This window comes from Pristiophorus japonicus, chromosome 13 (genome assembly GCF_044704955.1).
Source record: "Pristiophorus japonicus isolate sPriJap1 chromosome 13, sPriJap1.hap1, whole genome shotgun sequence".
Taxonomy (NCBI): domain Eukaryota; kingdom Metazoa; phylum Chordata; class Chondrichthyes; family Pristiophoridae; genus Pristiophorus; species Pristiophorus japonicus.
The window spans coordinates 158,726,525-158,748,676 of NC_091989.1; the positions used below are offsets into that span (position 1 = coordinate 158,726,525).

Genomic DNA, 22,152 nt, shown 5'->3' on the forward strand with positions numbered 1-22,152 from the left:
TGGGACATGGGATTCTCTAATGCACGAATTAATGTCCAATATTAGATATTATTTCCATAGAGAAATACATATTCTCTCAAGTGTCCTTCATATCATTGTTGCAGTTTGTAGTTTGGTCTCAGTTAGAGTTCTGTGCAATGATTAGATAGGTTCTGGAATAATCAGACATCACAAAGGAGACTCTTAAGATAACTATAAAATATGATCCTGAGGTAAGATTTTTAAAAATATATAAATATCTGTAGCTTTCTTCTCCTTTGCCAATACCCAGTCACCCATTCTTCTTTTTATTTTATTTATTATGTTCTCCTCTTGTAATTTGCATGAAAAATTTGTGTTTGGGTAATAGTTTCTGGAGGACAGAGTGGTCCAGCTGGTGGATATCTGTACCGTTAATGTTGCTCCTTGTTTGATCCACCATGTTAGAGTGGTGAAGTAAGAAGCCACCATTCCTTTTATATATTTCTTTCTTCATCAGCTGAATACTCAGACTGTAGCGGAAACTTGATTGGAAATGTCAGTCAAAACATGGTCTCCTCGTCAATAATCTAATATCACAGCTTGAAGGCCAGCAGCACTACTTGATTTTAACAAGTGAGACTAAACAAATAATTGGGTTCAACATTCTATTGTCTCGACAAATCAATTTAATACTCGATAAAATTCATAAAGCACCTTCATACTAATTGCTGTTATCAGTTGTTTGATAAAATGTGGTGCCATAGGTAATGTGGGACTGAAGAAGGGCATAGCAATAGGCAAATTCATTGGAGTTTGGAGTTAACTATCTGAATACCAATATATTAGTCTATAATAGTTCTACTTTTTTTCTGAATAATCAGACATGTTTTTTCTACTTGTTACAATCTTTCAATGAAAAGCAGTTGCAAGTCAATTTCAGCACAAATACAAAATCACAGGCGAACTAATACTCGCACTCTCCCACAATAACTAACTTAGTGCCTTTTTGAAAGCTCCTGTATCATAATTGACATCTGTTAACAATATTTTGTGAAGACTTTGTCTGTCAGTCCAATTTTTCATAATTGTTCTGGCATCTTGGGTTTCAGTAGTGCTAGGTACGGATTTGGCTTTTGAATAGACTGTTTAAGATAGCACGCACAATGGAGCAAAAGTTGAAATGTAATATCCAGTTTAGGTAGGATGCTTTAACTTCATTCTGATTTCAGTAATGTAATACTGAGACTGAGATTTTGCTGCAGTTTGGGTGGTAAATCTACCTACTGACCTCTTTGGTTCCCTTATTTTCTTCTGCCAGTAAACATAGGATTGGACTGTATAAGTAACATCTTGTTGGTGTGGCGGATGCTAGTGAAAGCTTCTGTTTCTGGGGCTTTTCACCAACTTCCAATTTGCTTTTTATTTTGCGTAGGGTGAGTTTTTGTAATGTAATTACTATAAAAGTCACCAACACCAGATAGTAAAACAAAATCTTTCAAGTCAAAGCATTTTTGAATAATTTTATTGTATTTTCTACAAAAGCAAATCATGTTGGTACTGTGTTGAAAACACAGCTTCAGTGGCCTTGGTGTCCTGATGTGCTTCTCCAGAAATAATTATATTTTTGGCACCTCAATTATACAAGCAAATGTGTGTGGTATATTTTACAATTGTGTAATGTGCGCAGTTAGTAGTGTTGCCAAAAGGAATAGCTGGGTTAAAATTGGATCTGTTGGGGTGTGGAGGGACTTATAGAATGAGCAAAACATTAAGAATAACCTTTCTTGTTGGGCAAAAACATAGTCACACTGTATCTGCACCTACAAGAAGGGAAGCATGAATTAGGAGTTTTCTTCAGTGAATTAGTCACATTATATATCACATTTTAAGGGAATGGTAGCATTGTGGTTATGTTACTGAACTAGTAATCCAGCGACATGAGTTCAAATCCCACCACGGCAACTGGGGAATTTAAATTCAGTTAATTAAATAAATCTGGAATAAAAAGCTAGTAGCACTAATGGTGACCATGAAACTACCAGATTGTCAGAAAAATCCATCTGGTTCACTAATGTGCTTTAGGGAAAGGAATCTGCCATCCTTACCCGGTCTGGCCTGTACGTGACTCTAGACCCACAGCAAAGTGGTTGACTCTTAACTGCACTCTACGGTTCAAGAAAGCAGCTCACCATCACCTTCCCAAGGGCAATTAGGGATGGGCAATAAATGCCAGCCATGCCTTACCACATCCCATGAACGAATATAAAAATTATGTTGAAGCATACATGTGGGATGAATATATGGTGCGATGTGATCACTCACTAAAATAATTGCACCACAAAAAGGTAGAATGTGGGTTTCCTCTACAGTACCTTTAGCTGTACATTCATGTTGCCTTGTGGGTGGGTCTTGGGAGCAAAGTCTGAGTGCAGTGCTGTTATTGATACTCCGTCTGCTGGCAGAAGCCTGAGCTCACCGCCACCTTCTCGAGGGCATTTGAGGATGGGCAATAAATGCTGGCCTTGCCGGTGACGCCCACATCCCATGAATGAATATTAAAAAAAAACACCCACCAACCTTTTTCAAGCATTGATGTGAAAATATCTAAGGAGGGGGAGAAAAATAGGAGGCCAGGTTATGGAATCATAGAATGATACAGCACAGTAGGAGGCCATTCGGCTCATCGTGCCTATTTTTCTGTTGGTGAGGAAGAGCCAGCAAGGAATCGAACAATTCCTAATTGGTAATTTCTATATCATTGAAGAGATTTTGTGTACTTTGCTTTAATTGAGCATGAACATTTAATGACATGCGAAGTGTCTGAAATAAATAATCATTAACCTAGCTTTATTTTGAGGTCACAATCTGTAGAATGGAAAATTGTTGGGAGTGTTTTTCACTGAATTACTATATTACCAGAATTTCACTGTTACCAGAATGACCTAATATCCCAGTTTGTGAATCTTAAATTATTTTCTGTCTGGCATTTGACGACTAAATTCTTTAAAAGGAAGGAAACTGTTGTTTTATTTTAATCAGCCCACTTAAGTCCCCAGTACTTCAAAAGAATGTAACTCGTGCCAAAATTAATTTGTATGAAAATGAGATTTCTCTCATAGATAATCCAAAAACAAATACGAATTCCAAGCTGGTGTAAAGACCTTTTTGACAGTTTGCCACCATTTCTGCCCAAACCTCTTAATGGTTTTTTTTCTGACCTTCTCATTCTGGATACTTTGGCTTCTGCATTTTAGATTACTCACACGAGTGAATATTAGCTCCTTATGGTCTTGAAGGTATCTCACTCGCCCTACAAGATCTATCTTGTGGCTCTATCTTATGGCTCTATCTTGTGGCTCCACAGGGCCATTCTCATGTCTTTGAAAAGTGGTACAGTATCACAACATCAGACTTTAACTATCAAGTGAATTTATTGAACAATAGATTAACAATTAAATGAATAACATTAACATGCATATATATTTGCAGTGGATATGCAAATTAACTCCGTGAAAGAAGAGCAATAAATGGTTGCGATCTAAATGCAAAGCTGTTATTTGGTATATACAGTATTCATTCCTTTCTGCACTCTTTCTAATTGCAGGAGCTAACAACTTGTAATTATATAGCTCTTTTGACATAGAAAAACGTCCCAAGGTGCTTCACAGGAGCTTTATCAAACAAAACAAAACCATATAAGGAGATATTAGGGCACACTTGCTCAAAGAGATAGGTTTTAAGAAGTGTCTTAAAGGAGGATAAAGAGACGGAGAGGTTTAGGGAGGGAATTCCACTCTTAGGGCCTTGGCAGCTGAAAGGCTTGGCCACCAATGGTGGAGCAATTAAAATCAGGGATGCCCAAGAGGCCAGAATTGGAGGAGCGCAGATATCTCGGAGTGTTGTCGGACTGGAGGAGGTTATAGAGATAGGGGTAAGCAAGTTTAACCTATCTTTCTGAAGGTTCCAATTGACGCAACTCAACTCAATTTGCTGATCAGTTTTTTTAAATTAAATTCCGCCTGAAAAAAATTGCTGGAACATCTTGAAATTGAATAATTGACAGCTACATTCAAAAGTAACGACCATTCACACAAAAAGCTGAGCAGAATCACATAATATGGAGTTGCTTGAATGTAACTTGGCTGCTCCCTCAAACTTTGAAGACAGCCAACACTCAACACTGGAGCGCTGGGGACATAATTGGGGCTGAAATTGCCCAAATGGGGCACGTAATTTAAATTAAATTAAAATTTCACCTCCATGAGATGGGCAGTTAAATGTCCCGGAATTGGGGTCTTTGAATCAAAAAAATCCGTGGGCTGGTATAAGAGGCGTAATTCGGGCTGACTGCAAAGTTGGCCGACAAAAAAAGATGGTGCCCCAGCCACGACAGCTTTGCGTCCCACACCAATCTCGCCTCCCATGGGGCAATTTCCCCTGCGGGGCGCAAACGGGTCGGCACGGGGCGATAAAGGGGTTGTGCAATCCCGCCTGGGGCAAAAGGTACAAGGTGCGTTGATACCCCGTTTTTGCCCGCGGCATCCCGGAGGCAATTCCAAATGGATAGCTTCTGCCGCCTGCCCCCAGGTGATAATTCATTAGACTCCCGTTAGCGGAGCTTTTGGAAAGGGGAAATTTTGCCCCCCTTGTCTATTCCAATTAAGTTAAAGTGCCTCCGACAAGAGCTTCATATTTGTTGATAATTTTACATTGCACAGTGTATAAAGTATATATAGCAGTTGTATATTAGATTTGATAATGTATAGACATTCTACAAATGCTATGTCAAGACATTTTCAGTGACAAGTTGCGTCACAAATTGGTAGAATGTGACTTTTAAGCTTAGAGTATCTGCTGACTATTGAATGTTGCCTAAGCCTTCACCTGATGGAGGGAAAATCTGCTGTTGCGTAGCTCCTCAGGGTGACAATTGGCAAAGAGCTCCAGCTTAGCAGGGGAAGAGAGATCGATGTACAAAACTGGGCAGAAAAAAAATGTAGGAAGAGAAAGAGATACTCTATCATGCAACTTTTCTTTTGTTTGTTGACTTAACAATACAGGTCTGAGGAAAGTTCCAAGAGCGACAAGCTAAAGAACTTAGAAATACATAAAGACTGATAAACCATTTTAGAAATGTCTTCTGTTTCTCTTCACAGAACACACAGACAGAATGGTGGTGCTGTGCGAGGGCCTGCGGTTAATGGAGAGAGCGCAGTGAATGGGATGCATGATAGTGCTAAAAGTAAACAGAAGCATACATCTAGGATACCTTCACAGTCAGCAAGTCCTGGTGGAGTAGGCAAGTATTGATAAAGTCCTGGTGGAGTAGGCAAGTATTGATAAAGTCCTGGTGGAGTAGGCAAGTATTGATAAAGTCCTGGTGGAGTAGACAAGTATTGATTGGGTTTTTAAACCTTGTGTGGACTGCGCTGATAACTTTGCTAACTTCTATTTAAAATAAAAAATAATTTTCTTTATTAAATGAACAACAACAACTTGTATTTAAATAGCGCCTTTAATGTCGTAAAAGGTCCTAAAGCGCTTCACAGAAATGTTAGAAGACAAAAAACAAACAAAAAACAAAATGAAAACACATTTCAAGTAATCTGTCCTTCATTCTTCAAATCCTTCTGGAAAGTAGGATAGGTTATTACAGATAAATGGGTACATTTTCCTTATGGCCACATTTTAAGCTATTTACCTGTTGGTTAATTTTAGTGCCTTACTCACTAAATGCATTTATTGATTTTTTTTTAAAGAACTATATAGAATCATACAAATTTACAGCACGGAAGGAAGCTATTTCGGCCCATCCTGTCCGTGCCAGCCAACAAGAGGCTGTCCAGCCTAATCCCTCTTTCCAGCTCTAGGTCCGTAGCCCTGCAGATCACGGCACTTCAAGTGCACATCCAAGTACTTTTTAAATGTGGTGAGGGTTTCTGCCTCTAACTCCCTTTCCGACAGTGAGTTCCAGACCCCCACAACCCTCTGCATGAAGAAATTTCCCTTCCAATCCCCTCTAAACCTTCTACCAATTACTTTAAATTTATGTCCCCTGGTTGTTGACCCCTCTGCTAAGGGAAATAGGCCCTTTCTATCCACTATATCTAAGTCCCTCATAATTTTATACACCTCAATGAGGTCTCCCCTCAGCCTCCTCTATTCCAAGGAAAACAAACCCAGCCTATCCAATCTGTCCTCATAGCTAAGATTCTCCACTCCCGGCAACACCCTCGTAAATCTCCTTTGTACCCTTTCCAGTGCAATTACATCCTTCCTGTAATGTGGTGACCAGAACTGCACGCAGTATGCTAGCTAGTGTTTTATACAGTTCAAGCATAACCCCCCCCACCCCTGCTTTTGTATTCTGTGCCTCGGATAATAAAGACAAGCATTCTGTATGCCTTTAGAAATTCCACAATTATGTTAATATATTTTGCAAAGTATAATGGATGGATAAGAAGGGAGAAAGAGATAGACCAAGTAATTACAGGCCAGTCAACCTAACCTCGGTGGTAGGAAAATTAATTGGAAAAAATTCTGAAGGACAGGATAAATCTTCATTTAGAAAGACACGGATTAATCAAAGACAGTCAGCACGGATTTGTTAAGGGAAGGTCTACCTGGCCTGCTACCTTTAGGGATCTGTGGACATGCACTCCAAAGTCCCTTTGTTCCTCTACACTTCTCAGTGTCCTACCATTTAATGTGTATTCCCTTTCCTTGTTAGCCCTTCCCAAATGCATTACTTCACACTTTTCCGGATTAAATTCCATTTGCCACTGTTCTGCCCACCTGACCAGTTGCTTGATATCTTCCTGCAGTCTATAGCTTTCTTCTTCATTATCAACCACACAGCTGATTTTAGTATCATTTGAAAACTTCTTAATCATAACCCCGATATTCAAGTCTAGATCGATCATTGATGTATACCACAAAAAGCAAGGGACCCAGCACTGAGCCCGACGGAACCCCACTGGAAACAGCCTTCCAGTCGCAAAGACACCCATCAACCATTACCTTTTGCTTCCTGCCTTTGAGCCAATTTTGGATCCAACTTGCCACTTTGCCCTGGATCCTATGGGCTATTACTTTCGTGACCAGTCCACCATGTGGGACCTTATCAAAAGCTTTGCTAAAATTCATATACACTACAACAAACACACTACCCTCATTAACCCTCCTTATTACCTCCTCAAAAAATTCAATCAAGTTAGTCAGACATGACCTTCCCTTAATAAATCCGTGCTGACTGTCCTTGATTAATCCGTGTCTTTCTAAATGAAGATTTATCCTGTCCTTCAGAATTTTTTCCAATGATTTTCCTGCCACCGAGGTTAGGTTGATTGGCCTGTAATTACTTGGTCTATCTCTTTCTCCCTTCTTATCCATCCATCATGGTTCATCAGTCACTGAAAGTGGGCATGCAGGTACAGCAGGCAGTGAAGAAGGCAAATGGAACGTTGGCTTTCATAGCTAGGGGATTTGAGTATAGGAGCAGGGAGGTCTTACTGCAGTTGTACAGGGGGCCTCACCTGGAATATTATGTTCAGTTTTGATCTCCTAATCTGAGGAAGGATGTTCTTGCTATTGAGGGAGTGCAGCGAAGGTTCACCAGACTGATTCCAGGGATGGCTGGGCTGTCATATGAGGAGAGACTGGATCAACTGGGCCTTTATTCACTAGAGTTTAGAAGGATGAGAGGGGATCTCATAGAAACGTATAAGATTCTGACGGGACTAGACAAGTTCGATGCGGGAAGAATGTTCCCGATGTTGGGGAAGTCCAGAACCAGGGGACATAGTCTTAGGATAAGGGGTAGGTCATTTAGGACTGAGATGAGGAGAAACTTCTTCACTCAGAGAGTTGTTAACCTATGGAATTCCCTGCCGCAGAGAGTTGTTGATGCCAGTTCATTGGCTGTATTCAAGAGGGAGTTAGATATGGCCCTTACGGCTAAGGGGATCAAGGGGTATGGAGAGAAAGCAGGAAAGGGGTACTGAGGGAATGATCAGCCATGATCTTATCGAATGGCGGTCCAGGCTCGAAGGGCCAAATGGCCTACTCCTGCACCTATTTTCTATGTTTCTATTATAACTTTGCAAAAGATATTAACATAATTGTGGAATTTCTGAAGATTGTTTGGAAATGTAATTTTGAATAAGCTGCATAAAATGCCAGCAAGTTGTTTTGTGTTGTGAATAATACAGAAGAAGGAAACTTCTGCCATCGGTTGGACGTTTTTTTCTAGGCTATACTGTTCATTGATATTTACTGGAATATCATTTCAGGGGAGTGGGGGGGGCGGAAATGGCAAGCCCATTGGAAAGCAACAACGAATTAGTTGTTTATTGGTACAAGGAGTGATGTGTAACTGTCTGAGTACAACCACTAACTTAGCCCATTTTACATAGAAACATCGAAAATAGGTGCAGGAGTAGGCCATTCGGCCCTTCGAGCCTGCACCACCATTCAATAAGATCATGGCTGATCATTCACCTCAGTACCCCTTTCCTGCTTTCTCTCCATACCCCTTGATCCCTTTAGCCGTAAAGGCCATATCTAACTCCCTCTTGAATATATCCAATGAACTGGCATCAACAACTCTCTGTGGCAGGAAATTCCACAGGTTAACAACTCTCTGAGTGAAGACGTTTCTCCTCATCTCAGTCCTAAATGGCCTACCCCGTATCCTAAGATTGTGTTCCCTGGTTCTGGACTTCCCCAACATCGGGAACATTCTTCCTGCATCTAACCTGCCCGTCCCGTCAGAATCTTATATATTTCTATGAGATCCCCTCTCATCCTTCTAAACTCCAGTGTATAAAGTCCCAGTTGATCGAGTCTCTCCTTGGATGTCAATCTAGCCATCCCTGGAATCAGTCTGGTGAACCTTCGCTGCACTCCCTCAATAGCAAGAACGTCCTTCCTCAGATTAGGAGACCGAACCTGAACACAATATTCCAGGTGAGGCCTCACCAAGGCCCTGTACAATTGCAGTAAGACCTCCCTGCTCCTCTACTCAAATCCCCTTGCTATGAAGGCCAACAAGCCATTTGCCGCCTTCACCGCCTGCTGTACCTGCATGCCAACCTTCAATGACTGATGTACCAGGACACCCAGGTCTCGTTGCACCTCCCCTTTTCCTAATCTGCCGCCATTCAGATAATATTCTGCCTTTGTGTTTTTGCCACCAAAGTGGATAACCTCACATTTATCCACATTATACTGCATCTGCCATGCATTTGCCCACTCACCTAACCTGTCTAAGTCACCCTGCAGCCTCTTTGCATCCTCCCGCCACGGCCACCCAGTTTAGTGTTATCTGTAAACTTGGAGATATTACACTCAATTCCTTCAACCAAATCATTAATGTATATTGTAAAGAGCTGGGGTCCCAGCACTGAGCCCTGCGGCACTCCACTAGTCACTGGCTCCCATTCTGAAAAGGACCCGTTTATCCCGACTCTCTGCTTCCTGTCTGCCAACCAATTCTCTATCCACGCCAATACATTACCCCCAATACCATGTGCTTTGATTTTGCACACCAATCTCTTATGTGGGACCTTGTCAAAGGCCTTTTGAAAGCCCAAATACACCACATCCACTGGTTGTGACCAAAATTTGTGAAAGCTGAGTCTCACGAGGCAATACGTTACTTTTCATGATGGGGTATTAGAAACTGACCATGTGTTTCTTTAATTTACCAATATACTACCTCAAGTTTTAAAACTAAGCTTTAACCAAACATATTGTTGATCAAATTTAAAAATGGATGCAGTAGAAACCAAAGTGGTATTCAACTTTATGAACAGTGATTTTTTTCTTTATTGAGAATTGCAAAACATTTGATAATTTTTACCAGACTTGATCAGGGTTGTTTATGCAAACTTTTTGTTTTCTTCCAAAAATGGGCTTTCTTGAAACAGCCTATGAATCCATAAACACTCTTGTGTCACTTCTGTAAGTGCAAAATGCTAAATTAGATTTAGGCCAGAAAGTGACATCCTTTATTCGGACAAGCAGGTCTTCTTGGAAAAGAGACCTGCTGGGGGAACTGCCTCCACTTGGAAATAACGTAGTTTAAAAAAAAACGTTAACAATATTAAAAGTGACCTGAGCTGTGTGATTCTTGTTAGTAACCAATAATGTACATAATTGTTTTCTAATTTGATGATAGTCTGCCTCCCCAAATCAGTTTCAAATTGAGCACTTTGAGTAATGACATTTGTTATGTATAGAAGAACTCCACGAGGCTGAGTACTGTGAGCTAAATATAGTGTGACCTTAGTCTTCCTTATTACAATTCCAGAGTGCTTAAACAACATGGCAGCCAATCTTTTATACTGGCCCTGAACATGTGTGCAGGTGACCATTAGGACTCCAACAGTCATGCCCTCTGGTGGCAAGTATTACATAGTTACATACATAACATCACTTCCCCCCCCCCAAACTCTTCGGTACAAGTTGCGGCAATTCAGAGTCCTTCGCTCCCTGGTTGATCGTCTAAGTTCAAACCCTGGCGTGTGTGAGTTAGTCGGACCATTGCTGCACTGCACCGCGGCTGATCTGACCGGACTATCAGGAACGGTGGGTTCATCCTTGTGATTGACAGCGAGATTGATTGCTGGTTGGGTGTGTGTTGGTGGATCGTCGATGGTGATGTCCTCTTCAATTCGTTCCTGGTTGTCAGTAAATTGCAATTTGGTCTGATCTAAATGCTTTCTGCACGTTTGACCATTTAACAGTTTGATTATAAACACCCTATTCCCTTCCTTGGCCAAAACCGTGCCAGCAACCCACTTGGTACCATGACCGTAATTCAGGACAAACATAGGGTCGTTAACATCAATGTCACGTGAAACAGCTGCGCGATCGTGGTACATGTTCTGCCGGTGTCACCGGGTGGACTAGGGAGAGCCTGGTTTTGAGGGCTCTCTTCATTTACAATTCTGCCGGGGGAACCCCGGTAAGCAAGTGGGATCGCGTCCAGTAACTGAGCAGAATGCGAGACAAGCGGGTCTGCAGGGAGCCATCCGTCACGCATTTTATGCTCTGCTTGATTGTTTGGACTGCCCGTTCCGCTTGACCGTTAGACGCGGGCTTAAACGGAGCAGACCTGACTTGCTTGATGCCATTGCGAGTCATAAACTCGTTGAATTCCGAGCTAGTGAAACACGGTCCATTGTCGCTGACCAGGACGTCGGGCAAGCCATGGGTGGCGATCATGGCCCGGAGGCTTTCAATGGTGGCTGTGGACGTGCTGGATGACATGATTACACATTCAATCCATTTGGATTAAGTGTCCACTACTACTAAAAACATCTTTCCTAGAAAGGGGCCAGCAAAATCTACATGGATCCTGGACCACGGTTTGGAGGGCCATGACCACAGACTCAGTGGAGCCTCTCTTGGTGCGTTGCTCAGTTGCGAGCAAGTGTTGCACTGATGCACACAAGACTCCAAATCCGAGTCAATGCCGGGTCACCAAACATGCGATCTGGCAATTGCCTTTATCATGATAATGCCTGAGTGGGTACTGTGTAGGTCGCGTATAAACGTTTCCCTGCCTTTTTTTGGAAAAACCACGCGATTACCCCATAAGAGACAATCCGACTGGATGGACATTTCATCTTTGCGTCGGTGAAACGGCTTAATTTCATCCTACATTTCCCTAGGAACGGCCGACCAGTTCCCATTTAGGACGCAACTCTTTACTACTGATAGCACAGGATCCTGGCTGGTCCAGGTCCTGATCTGGCCAGCCGTGACCGGTGACCCCTCGCTCTCAAAAGCCTCCATGACCAGTAGCAAGTCTGTGGGCTGTGCCATTTCAACTCCAATGGTGGGTAATGGTAGCCGGCTGAGAGTTTTCAGTTCCTGGTTTGTGGTGGATAACATAAGCAGATAATGTTAGTGCCCATCTTTGGATGCGGGACGAAGCATTGAAGACCTTTGCTCTCTGAAACCAGCGAAATGAGCGGCTTGTGGTCAGTTTCAAGCTCAAACCTAAGTCCAAATAGGTATTGGTGCATTTTCATAACCCCATCTACACATGCTAACGCCTCTTTCTCGACCATACTATAGGCTCTCTCAGCTTTAAACAAACTTCTAGACGCGTATGCAACCAGTTGGAGGTTGCCCGATACATTGGCTTGCTGTAACACACAGCTGACCTGTACAATGAGGTGTCACAAGCTAGCACTAAATGTTTACATGGGCCATAGTGCACAAGTAACTTATTTGAACATAACAGGTTCCTGGCCTTCTCAAAGGCTCTGTCTTCAGATTTGCCCCAAACCCAGTCATCACCCTTACGTAGCAACATGTGCAAAGGCTCTAACAACGTGCTCAACCCGGGTAGAAAGTTACCGAAATAGTTGAGGAGTCCCAGGAACGAACGCAGCTCCGTCACATTCTGTGGTCTGGGTGCATTCTTGATGGCCTCTGTCTTTGAGTCCGTGGGCCTGATGCCATCTGCTGCAATCTTTCTTCCCAAAAATTCGACTTCTGGAGCCAGGGAAACACACTTGGAGCATTTCAACCTGAGACCCACTCTGTCTAGGTGACTTAGAACCTCTTCCAGGTTGTGTAGGCGTTCGATTGTGTCACGACCAGTGATCAGGATGTCGTCTTGAAACACATCGATGCGCGGAACAGATTTCAGCAAACACTCCATGTTTCTCTGGAGCCGAGCGAATCCCGAAAGGGCACCTGTGGTATATAGATATAGAAACATAGAAAATAGGTGCAGGAGTAAGCCATTTGGCCCTTCGAGCCTGCACCACCATTTAATAAGATCATGGCTGATAATTCCCTCAGTACCTCTTTCCTGCTTTCTCTCCATACCCCTTGATCCCTTTAGCTGTAAGGGCCATATCTAACTCCCCCTTGAATATATCCAATGAATTGGCATCAACAACTCTCTGTGGTAGGGAATTCCACAGGTTAACAACTCTCTGAGTGAAAAAGTTTCTCCTCATCTCAGTTTTAAATGGCCTACCCCTTATCCTAAGACTGTGTCCCCTGGTTCTGGACTTCCCCATCATCGGGAACATTCTTCCCGCACCTAACCTGTCCAGTCCCGTCAGAATCTTAGAAGTTTCTATGAGATACCCTCTCATCCTTCTAAACTCCAGTGTATAAAGGCCCAGTTGATCCAGTCTCTCCTCATATGTCAGTCCAGCCATCCCTGGAATCAGTTCTGGTGAACCTTCGCTGCACTCCCTCAATAGCAAGAACGTCCTTCCTCAGATTAGGAGACCAGAACTGAACACAATATTCCAGGTGAGGCCTCACCAAGGCCCTGTACAGTCCTTTGTGATTGTTGATGCACGTCAGTCTTTTCGAAGATTCAGCCAGCTCCTGTGTCATGTAGGCGGAAGTTAGGTCCAACTTGACTCCCCCCACCCCCCGCTAACGTTATGAACAGGTTATCTACGTTGGGCAGTGGGTACTGGTCCTGTAGTGAGACTCAGTTAATCGTTACCTTGTAGTCACCACAGATTCTGACCGTGCCATCGCTTTTCGACACCGGATCAATTGGACTGGCCCACTTGTTGAACTTGACTGGCAACATGATTCCTTCGCTTTGGAGTCTGTCCAGTTTGATCTCGACTTTCTCCCTCATCATGTACGGAACCGCCCGAGCCTTGTGATGGACGGACCGTGCATCGGGGCCTAGATGGATCTGTACCTTGGCGCCTGTGAAGTTGCCGATGCCTGGTTCGAATAGCGAGGGAAAGTTGCTCAGCACTTGAGCACACGAGGCGTCATCCACTGAAGGTAGTGCTTTGATGTCGTTCCAATTCCATCTAATCTTTTCTAGCCAACTTCTGCCAAACAGCGTTGGGCCATTGCCTGAAACAATCCACAATGATACGTCATGCACAGCTCCATCATACGACACCTTCACTGCCGCACTTCCAATGACTGGTATGAGCTCTTTGGTGTAGGTACGCAGCTTTGCATTAATCGGGCTCAGTTTGGGCCTTTTGTGTCTTATTGTTCCACAGTTTCTCAAAAGCCTTCTGGCTCATTATTGACTGAGTCGCCCCCGTCTCCAACTCCATGGATACTGGAACTCCATTTAATTTGACTTTCAGCATTATAGGAGGGCTCTTGGTGGTGAAGGTATGTACCCCCATACACTTCTTCCTCGGGTTGAGTTGCCTGTGCTGCGTGATCCGCGCCGGATTGAACATCCTCTGCCACGTGGTGTGTCGCAGCACGTTTGCACATTCGCTGGAGGTGCCCCATTATTGCGCAGTATTTGCACATGTAGTGCTTGAATCGACATTGATGGGCCCGATGATTACCCCCGCAGCGCCAACACAGTGCAAATGGATTCACATTCACCCCCGATGGCAGACTCTGAGTCATCACAGGTCTTGCAGCCGCAGACGTATAGGCCCTGCCATATGCAGTTCGGCCTGCTAGCGACATCATTTTATACAGAGTACTTGCCGGTGAGTTTCGATGTTGAGAAGATATCTGTTTGGTGTTATCGTCTGTGGCCATGCATGCCTGGGCAATTGCGATGGCCCTACTCTGGTCTAGGGTTTCGGCAGCCAGCAGCTTTCGAAGAATGATCCCGTGGCTGATGCCCAGCACGGAAAAGTCACGCAGCATTTCCCCCAATGCAGCTCCAAAATCGCAAGGTCCCACGAGGCGTCTCAGATCGACGACATAATCCGCCACGGTCTGGCCCCCGGAGCGATGGTGCGTGTAAAAACAATACCTGACCATGAAGATAATCTCCTTCAGCTTGAGGTGGTCCAGAACCAGTGTGCACAACTCAGTATATTTCTTCTCCATTGGTTTTGTCGGTGCGAGCAGATTCTTGATGAGGCCGTATACTTTAGGCCCACAGACGGTGAGGAGAACCGCTCTGCGCTTGACCGCGTTAGTGTCTCCTGCCAGCTCGTTGGCCACGAAGTACTGGTCGAGACGCTCGACGAAGGCTTCCCAGTCATCATCCTCTACTAATCTCTCGAATATTCCAACGGCAGCCATGGTTGCGTGAAGGTTCGTATTCTGTTACTCGTTGCCAATTATTATGTATAGAAGAACTCCACGAGGCTGAGTACTGTGAGCTAAACTTAGTGTGACGTTAGTCTTTATTACAACTCCAGAGTGTCTAAACAACATGAAGCCAACCTTTTATACTGGCCCTGCACGTGTGTGCAGGTGACCATTAGGACTCCAACAGTCGTGCCCTCTGGTGACACGTATTACATAATTATATACATAACGACATTTACTTGTCCAAGTACATTTTGACAGGTTCAGACAATTTTCCTCAATCATCTTTCAATACCGTTCACTGTGGGTTCATTTTGGATGGTGCTCACATTTGCTTTTTTTAAAATTAAACTACATAGAAGCACACCAAAGGTAGTACCTAAAATAGCAGGGATCCAGAAATTATGTTACCACACAGATGATTCTGCCATAGATTATATGAACTATTGGTTGCGAAAGATTCCTGTGCATTGAATAGCCAATTACTTTTTGGGGGGAAAAATTGCTAATTCAGCTGGGAAGTTTCAGTCTAATTTTTTAAATTATGGCAACAAATAGCAACAATACACTATCAGAATCAAAGTGTAGTGTAGCACCGAGCTTTTTAATACCATATTGAGATTTCTTTTTGTGCTTACAATTGTCAATTGCACATCTAATGGTGGCCGGAAGGAGAAATTAATAATAAATCTTACCAATGCTGAATATAACACATAATGCTCAACTAACATGGCTTTAATTATTAAAAGTGATTAAACAATGTAATTCCTTTTTGCTGCTTTGTTATAGACTGGACTGCTGAAGGTAACGTTAACGTATGTTTTCTTAAACAATCATTCAATGTGAGCTTATTTTCATATCATTTCAGCAAATGGAGAAGTTACTTCAAATGAAAGTGACAGTGACAACTGGAGTAATGCGTTAAGTCCTGCTGCTCCGCCAGCCACCACGCCTCCCTCAGCCACCACGCCTCCCTCAGCCATCACGCTTCCCTCAGCCTCGGCCACCACCCCTTCGACCACTGGCACTGCAAGTCCCACCAGTTCATCTGCAGTGGGAGAGACATCAGAGGCAGCTTCCACCTTGACAGAACAGTCTCAGGCATTAGCCCAAAACCTGGAAGCACTGCCTCCTGGGTAAGGAAGTAGGAAAGATTTTTTTTATTAAGCCAACTTTCACAGACTTTACCATTCACTGGGAAATAAACAACTTGTCTATTAATAGGTTTGGTCAGTGAATGGAAAAATGTCGACAGTCATGTTGTACTTAGCCACTGGGTGATAAAAGTGCTGCAGTATTACTCAGAGGATATGAGGAATTTTAACCAGTTAGACGGTGAATACTACATTGTACTGTAACAGAACAGAACTTTTCTTGAGTAAACAGTTTGAAGCAACATTGTGTTCACCTTTTTGTTAATTTGGTACTTCATTTTTTTATAAACTAAATGGTATAATTTTAATGGGGGTGCAGGAACAGAGAGACTTGGGGGTGTATGTACACAAGAACACAAGAAATAGGAACAGGAGTAGGCCATTTGACCCCTGGAGCCTACTCTTCCATTTAATAAGATCATGGCTGATCTGATCATGGACTCGGTTGTACTTCCCTGCCCTCTCCCCATAACCCTTTATTCCCTTATCGCTCAAAAATCTGTCTATCTCCGCCTTAAATATATTCAATGACCCAGCCTCCACATCTCTCTAGGGCAGAGAATTCCACAGATTTACAACCCTTTGAGCGAAGAAATTCCTCCTCATCTCAGTTTTAAATGGGTGGCCCCTTATTCTCAAACTATGCCCCCTAATACTATGTATGCCAGTCTTTGCAGGTGGTAGGACAAGTTCAGAAGGCTGTTAAAAAGGCATTTGGGATCCTTGGCTTTATTAATAGAGGAATAGAGTACAAAAGCAAGGAAGGTATGTTCAACCTTTATAAGACACTGGTTAAGTCCCAGCTGTAGTATTGTGGCCATTTCTGGGCACCACACTTTACTTTTGTCAGGGCCTTAGAGAGCAGAGGAGATTTACTCGCATGCTACCAGGGATGAAGGACGTCAATTAGATGGAGAGAATAGAGAAAATGGGGCTATTCTCCTTCGAACAGAGAAGGCTTTGGTGAGCTTTGATAGAAGTGTTCAGAATTATGAATGGTTTTGATAGAGTAAATAAGAAGAAACTATTTCCAGTGGCAGAAGGGTCGGTACCGGAGGACACAGATTTAAAGAAAGATTTGGATTTATATAGCGCCTTTCACGACCACCAGACATCTCGAAGCTCTTTACAGCCAATGAAGTACTTTTGGAGTGTAGTCACTGTTGTAATGTGGGAAATGCAACAGTCAATTTGCTCACAGCAAACTCCCATAGACAGGGATGTGATAATGACCAGTTCATCTGTTTTTTTTGTTATGTTGATTGAGGGATAAATATTGGCCAGGACACTGGGGATAACTCCCCCGTTCTTCTTCGAAATAGTGCCATGGGATCTTTAACATCCACCTAAGAGAGCAGACGGGGCCTCGGTTTAACATCTCATCTGAAAGATGGCACCTCCGGCAGTGCGGCGCTCCCTCAGCACTGCACTGGAGTGTCAGCCTAGATTTTTGTGCTTAAGTTCCTGGATTGAAACTTGAACCCACAACTTTCCGACTCCAAGGCGAGTATGCTACCCACTGAGCCACAGCTGACATACATAACAGTGGTATATCAAGATGAAGTGATTAAGTTATTGGAATTTAAAAGCTTAAAGGTCACAGGAGCAAGGAAAGGATGAGGAAAGTGGGGAGTTGCACCAAGAATTTGACAACAAAATGTAAAATTCTGGTGAGAATTAGGAAGAGGGCCCAGAGAGCTCTTTGAGGCTAAAAAAACCAGAGGCGACATGAGGAAAAAAACATTTTTTGCACACATGTCATTCTGATCTGGAATGCACTGCCTGAAAGGGGAGTGGAAGTAGATTCAATAATAACTTCCAAAAGGAAATTGGATCAATACTTGAAAAGGAAAAATGTGTAGGACTATGGGGAAAGAACAAACGAGTGGGACTACTACTACTACCAGCAGGCCCTTGTGACAAGGATGACGCTTTTCACACCAAATAAAGATGGGCTCACAGGTGTTACAATGAGTTACATCTTAAAGGGTGGAAGATGCCTGTGCGTGGATTTTCTTTAACGTGTGATGACCGTTGCACACCCACCACCACACTTGGTTGACAGAGCTAGGTCTTGGTCCAGTGGCAAGGATTGACCAAGACGACTGGAGACCAAGTTCTGTTGCGCCTCCGCTGGGCCCCGACCCCGCTGCTGTTATATGCTGGGCCCCGACCCCGCTGCTGTTATATGCTGGGCCCCGACCCCGCTGCTGTTATATGCTGGGCCCCGACCCCGCTGCTGTTATATGCTGGGCCCCGACCCCGCTGCTGTTATATGCTGGGCCCCGACCCCGCTGCTGTTATATGCTGGGCCCCGACCCCGCTGCTGTTATATGCTGGGCCCCGACCCCGCTGCTGTTATATGCTGAGCCCCGACCCCGCTGCTGTTATATGCTGCGCCGCTCCTGGGCCACGGTCCTGCCGCTGTTAATTGCTGTGCCAGAGTGGGACTATAGCAATTTCAAAGGGTCTGCACAGGCCCGGGTGGGCCTAATTGCCGCCTCCTGTGATGCAACATTCTATGATTCTATGAATCAATGCTTACCAACTAACAGGAGACCACTAGTTCTTTCTGCTGATTTTTAAATGATCTACCCATTCTGGTCTGTCCTCAGATGGATGATGTGTATTCTTCTGAGGTATTCCATCTCGTGCCCAACAGAAAACTGTTTGCTCAGTTTGAGTATGTTGAGATTGGAATTTACGTTGGAACTTTGTTGAACAGAAATCTATTTTTAGAAATTATAGACCCGGGTTTCTGGTGTAGTTATTTAAATGAATGAAAAGTGCGATTAACAATTGGTCAAGAATGAGATTCCTGCCTGCCATTGAATACGGCAATAATATTACCCATAAAACAAATTGGATTCTGATTTTCACTTTCATCAGTGTACTAAACATAGATCCTGTCGACTTAAACCTTAACCGTAAACTCTCTAAATGATGGTGTTTTTGCTGCAAGTCAGTTTAGCAAAATAGTGTGGATTTTGGGTTAAATTTTAACCTCGTGTCTAATGTTCCCTTGCAGCCGCGCAGTGCTCTGCAGCTCCCGTGCGGCTGGCTCACCGGCTTTTAAATAGGAAAACCATGCATGCGCCGTATTTTGAATTGGCTGCGCACCCAAAGAAAATTCAAGGGAGCATTGCTCATGACTACATAACAAACTTCAATTTGTGTAGCTAAGTTCTTTGGTTGCTGCATTCTGATGCCTATGAAATGGCTCTTTATTCTTTAAAATAATGTTTGAATATTTAATAAAGCCAATGAAAAATGTTTATATTTTTAATTATCTCCTCTTTTAATTCATTATTTTTATACATATAGTTAGTGCATTGAATAAAAAAAAGCAAGGAAGTGCTGTTGAATTTGTACAAGACTTTGTTGTTAAGGTCACAGGGAGTATTTAAGGCAGTTCTGGGCACCCCATCATAGGAAGGAAATCAGAGGTATGGAAAGGCAAAGACTCGCCACAGTGATATACCAGGAATAAGAGATTATAGTTGTGAATAAAGTCTTGAGAAAATGGCTAAGCAGTTTCTCATAGAAGCTTTCAAATTTATGAAAGATTTTGGGAAAGTATATAATGAAAGATTATTTCCACTGATTGACAAATCGGCAGCAAAGAGGGATCGACTCATGATTTACTCAAACAAGGGTAAGTTAGAATTTTTCTTTCCGGGCACAGAGGACGATTACAACATGGAATACTTTACGACAAGTGCCTCTGGAGGCAGAGGCTATAGTATCCATTAAAAGGGAATTGGATAAGTATTTGAAAGGAAGAATATAAAATGTTACAGTGCAAAGGCAGGGAAATAAGATTAGTTTAGACAGCTCCAGTCGATGAGCTAGCTGTAAATTCGGTGAAAGTTATATATTTTTTTACTTTCCATGAACCATTTTGGCTGCAAAATAAAAAATCCCCAGACATCCATAATAAATTCACAGTTGTGATCAAACAATACAAACACAACTTAGGATTAAAATGCAGCAATGATATCAAAAAGCTGTGTTTGCTTTCCAGTCCCAACTGACATTTGGGGAAGGCTGTCTTCAAAGGGGAACGCTTTGTTTGTTTTGGCTTCCAAGAGTGTGTTCTGACGGGGGAAACATTTCATGTCAGAAAATACTTAATATTTTTTATTCAGCCACCTGCAAAGGTCTCCTGCAGCTGGTGGCCACATCGACATAAACCTGATTTTGTTTTAGACTAGGAGGTTTTTCACTGGGTCATCCTTACTGCCACCAATCTCACTTAGGCCAAGAAACCTACTATTGCAGTGGCAGCACATTGCGTCATAACCTCACCATTCATGATTGTGTCTGTTATCATCATATTGACCTTCTGACAGAACACAACACCAATACTTCTTACATGCGTGCTAGGTCTTATTCCATGGCCAATGTACACCTGTGCTTCTTCCTTGCCACTAGTTCACATGGAGACCAGTGGTATAATTTCAAAGTAAATGCAAGATTGTGACACGTGGATCTCTCTCCAGGCCCAGCTTACAATTTAAAAGACCCTAATGTAAGAGAGGAGGGGAGCCCAGGCTAGCGGAATCTGTTCTGCTTTATGTTAGTCTCGGTCCTGCCAACAACACATTGACAGAAGCCATGAACAAGTCTACAGTCCACTAAATACCATTGTGCCAAATGAAGCAGAACATTGTGATGTTGGAGTGGCTAGAAAATACTTCATTATATACAGGAAAAAGAGGTTTTAATAACCATTTAGTGACTGCATTCTTCAAGTCATCATCATCATAGGCAGTCCCTTGAAATCGAGGAAGACTTACTTCCACTCTAAAAGTGAGTTCTCAGGTGACTCAATAATCCAATCGGGAATTACAGTCTCTGTCACAGGTTGAAGGAAAGGGTGGGTGGGGAGTCTGGTTTACCGCACGCTCCTTCTGCTGTCTGCGCTTGGTTTCTGCATGCTCTCGGCGCTCAGCGTCCTCCCGGATGCTCTTCCTTCACTTAGGGTAGTCTTGGGCCAGGGATTCCCAGATGCCGATGGGGATGTTGCACTTAATCACCTTAACCACCTGGGGCTCGCTTGCCGTGTAGGTGTTCCGAGTAGAACGCGTGCTTTGGGAGTCTCGTGTGGGGCATGTGGACGATGTGGCCCGTCCAACAGAGCTGGTCGAGTGTAGTCAGTGCTTCGATTCTTCAAGTACCCCACAGACAACTCCTTTTTCTAAACTATCACCAGAAAATATAGCTCTTTTTAATTGTTTTTGTGGAGGGGGGGGGGGGGAATGTAAGATTGTTGAAAAGGAAAGCACAACAACCATTGCTAAGTATATAGTCAAAACTAGTATTTGTGTCAGTAAAAGCTTTTTAAGCAATTCACTGCAATGTTAGAGCTATGTTGAGTTCAAATGTGAGCTTGTAGTTTGTCTGTCTGTCAGGAAATTCTAAATTATTAAGACACAGAACTGTTTATTTAATTATGAAACCAATACTCTAAAGCCAGAGCAGGGCTCATACAGTAGTTACAGATTACTGCTGTTTAAAAATCAGTGTTCCTTTATGTGGTGTGTTTATGTGAGGGTTACTGTTTCCCTGGTTGTCGACTTCCTGGCTGACACTACGCAAACCTCAATTTCTACAATTAGTCTCAAAAGGATCTTTATTCAGTCGTCTGCAGAACTGATGCTGCCTTTACCATTATAAAGCCCAGCAAGTGATTCTTTATTTTTCGTTGATAAAAACTGTGGTTGTAATCTGTGTTTGTCTTAATTTACTGAACGTCTCAATGGTGTGGTTTTGTATGTGTTTGGATGCTGAATGTTTGTGAAGGTGACTTGACTTGATGAACTTCCTTTCTACCTTCGTCTTGTATATATAAAAGCTCATGTTTTTCAATTTCAGATTTTTAAGCCTGAAGTTAGATAGATTTACAATAATGCACCCATGTAATAGCATCCATAAACTTAAGCTCTTCCAAAGCTCTGCTGCCCGTATCCGCACTCTATATTCAAGAGGGAGTTAGATATAGCCCTTATAG

The 22,152-nt window shown here is 43.0% G+C and overlaps 1 protein-coding gene across 6 annotated transcripts in view; it reads left to right on the forward strand.

Moving 5' to 3' along the window:
• wwp2 (WW domain containing E3 ubiquitin protein ligase 2) overlaps nt 1–22,152 on the forward strand; it is a 247,327-nt gene that overhangs the window by 136,737 nt on the left and 88,438 nt on the right. For all 6 annotated transcript variants that reach the window (XM_070898209.1, XM_070898214.1, XM_070898210.1 and 3 more), the window contains 2 exons: nt 5,118–5,260; nt 15,854–16,121. In XM_070898209.1, the coding sequence (XP_070754310.1) occupies nt 5,118–5,260; nt 15,854–16,121 (411 nt within the window). The remainder of the gene's footprint in view (nt 1–5,117; nt 5,261–15,853; nt 16,122–22,152) is intronic.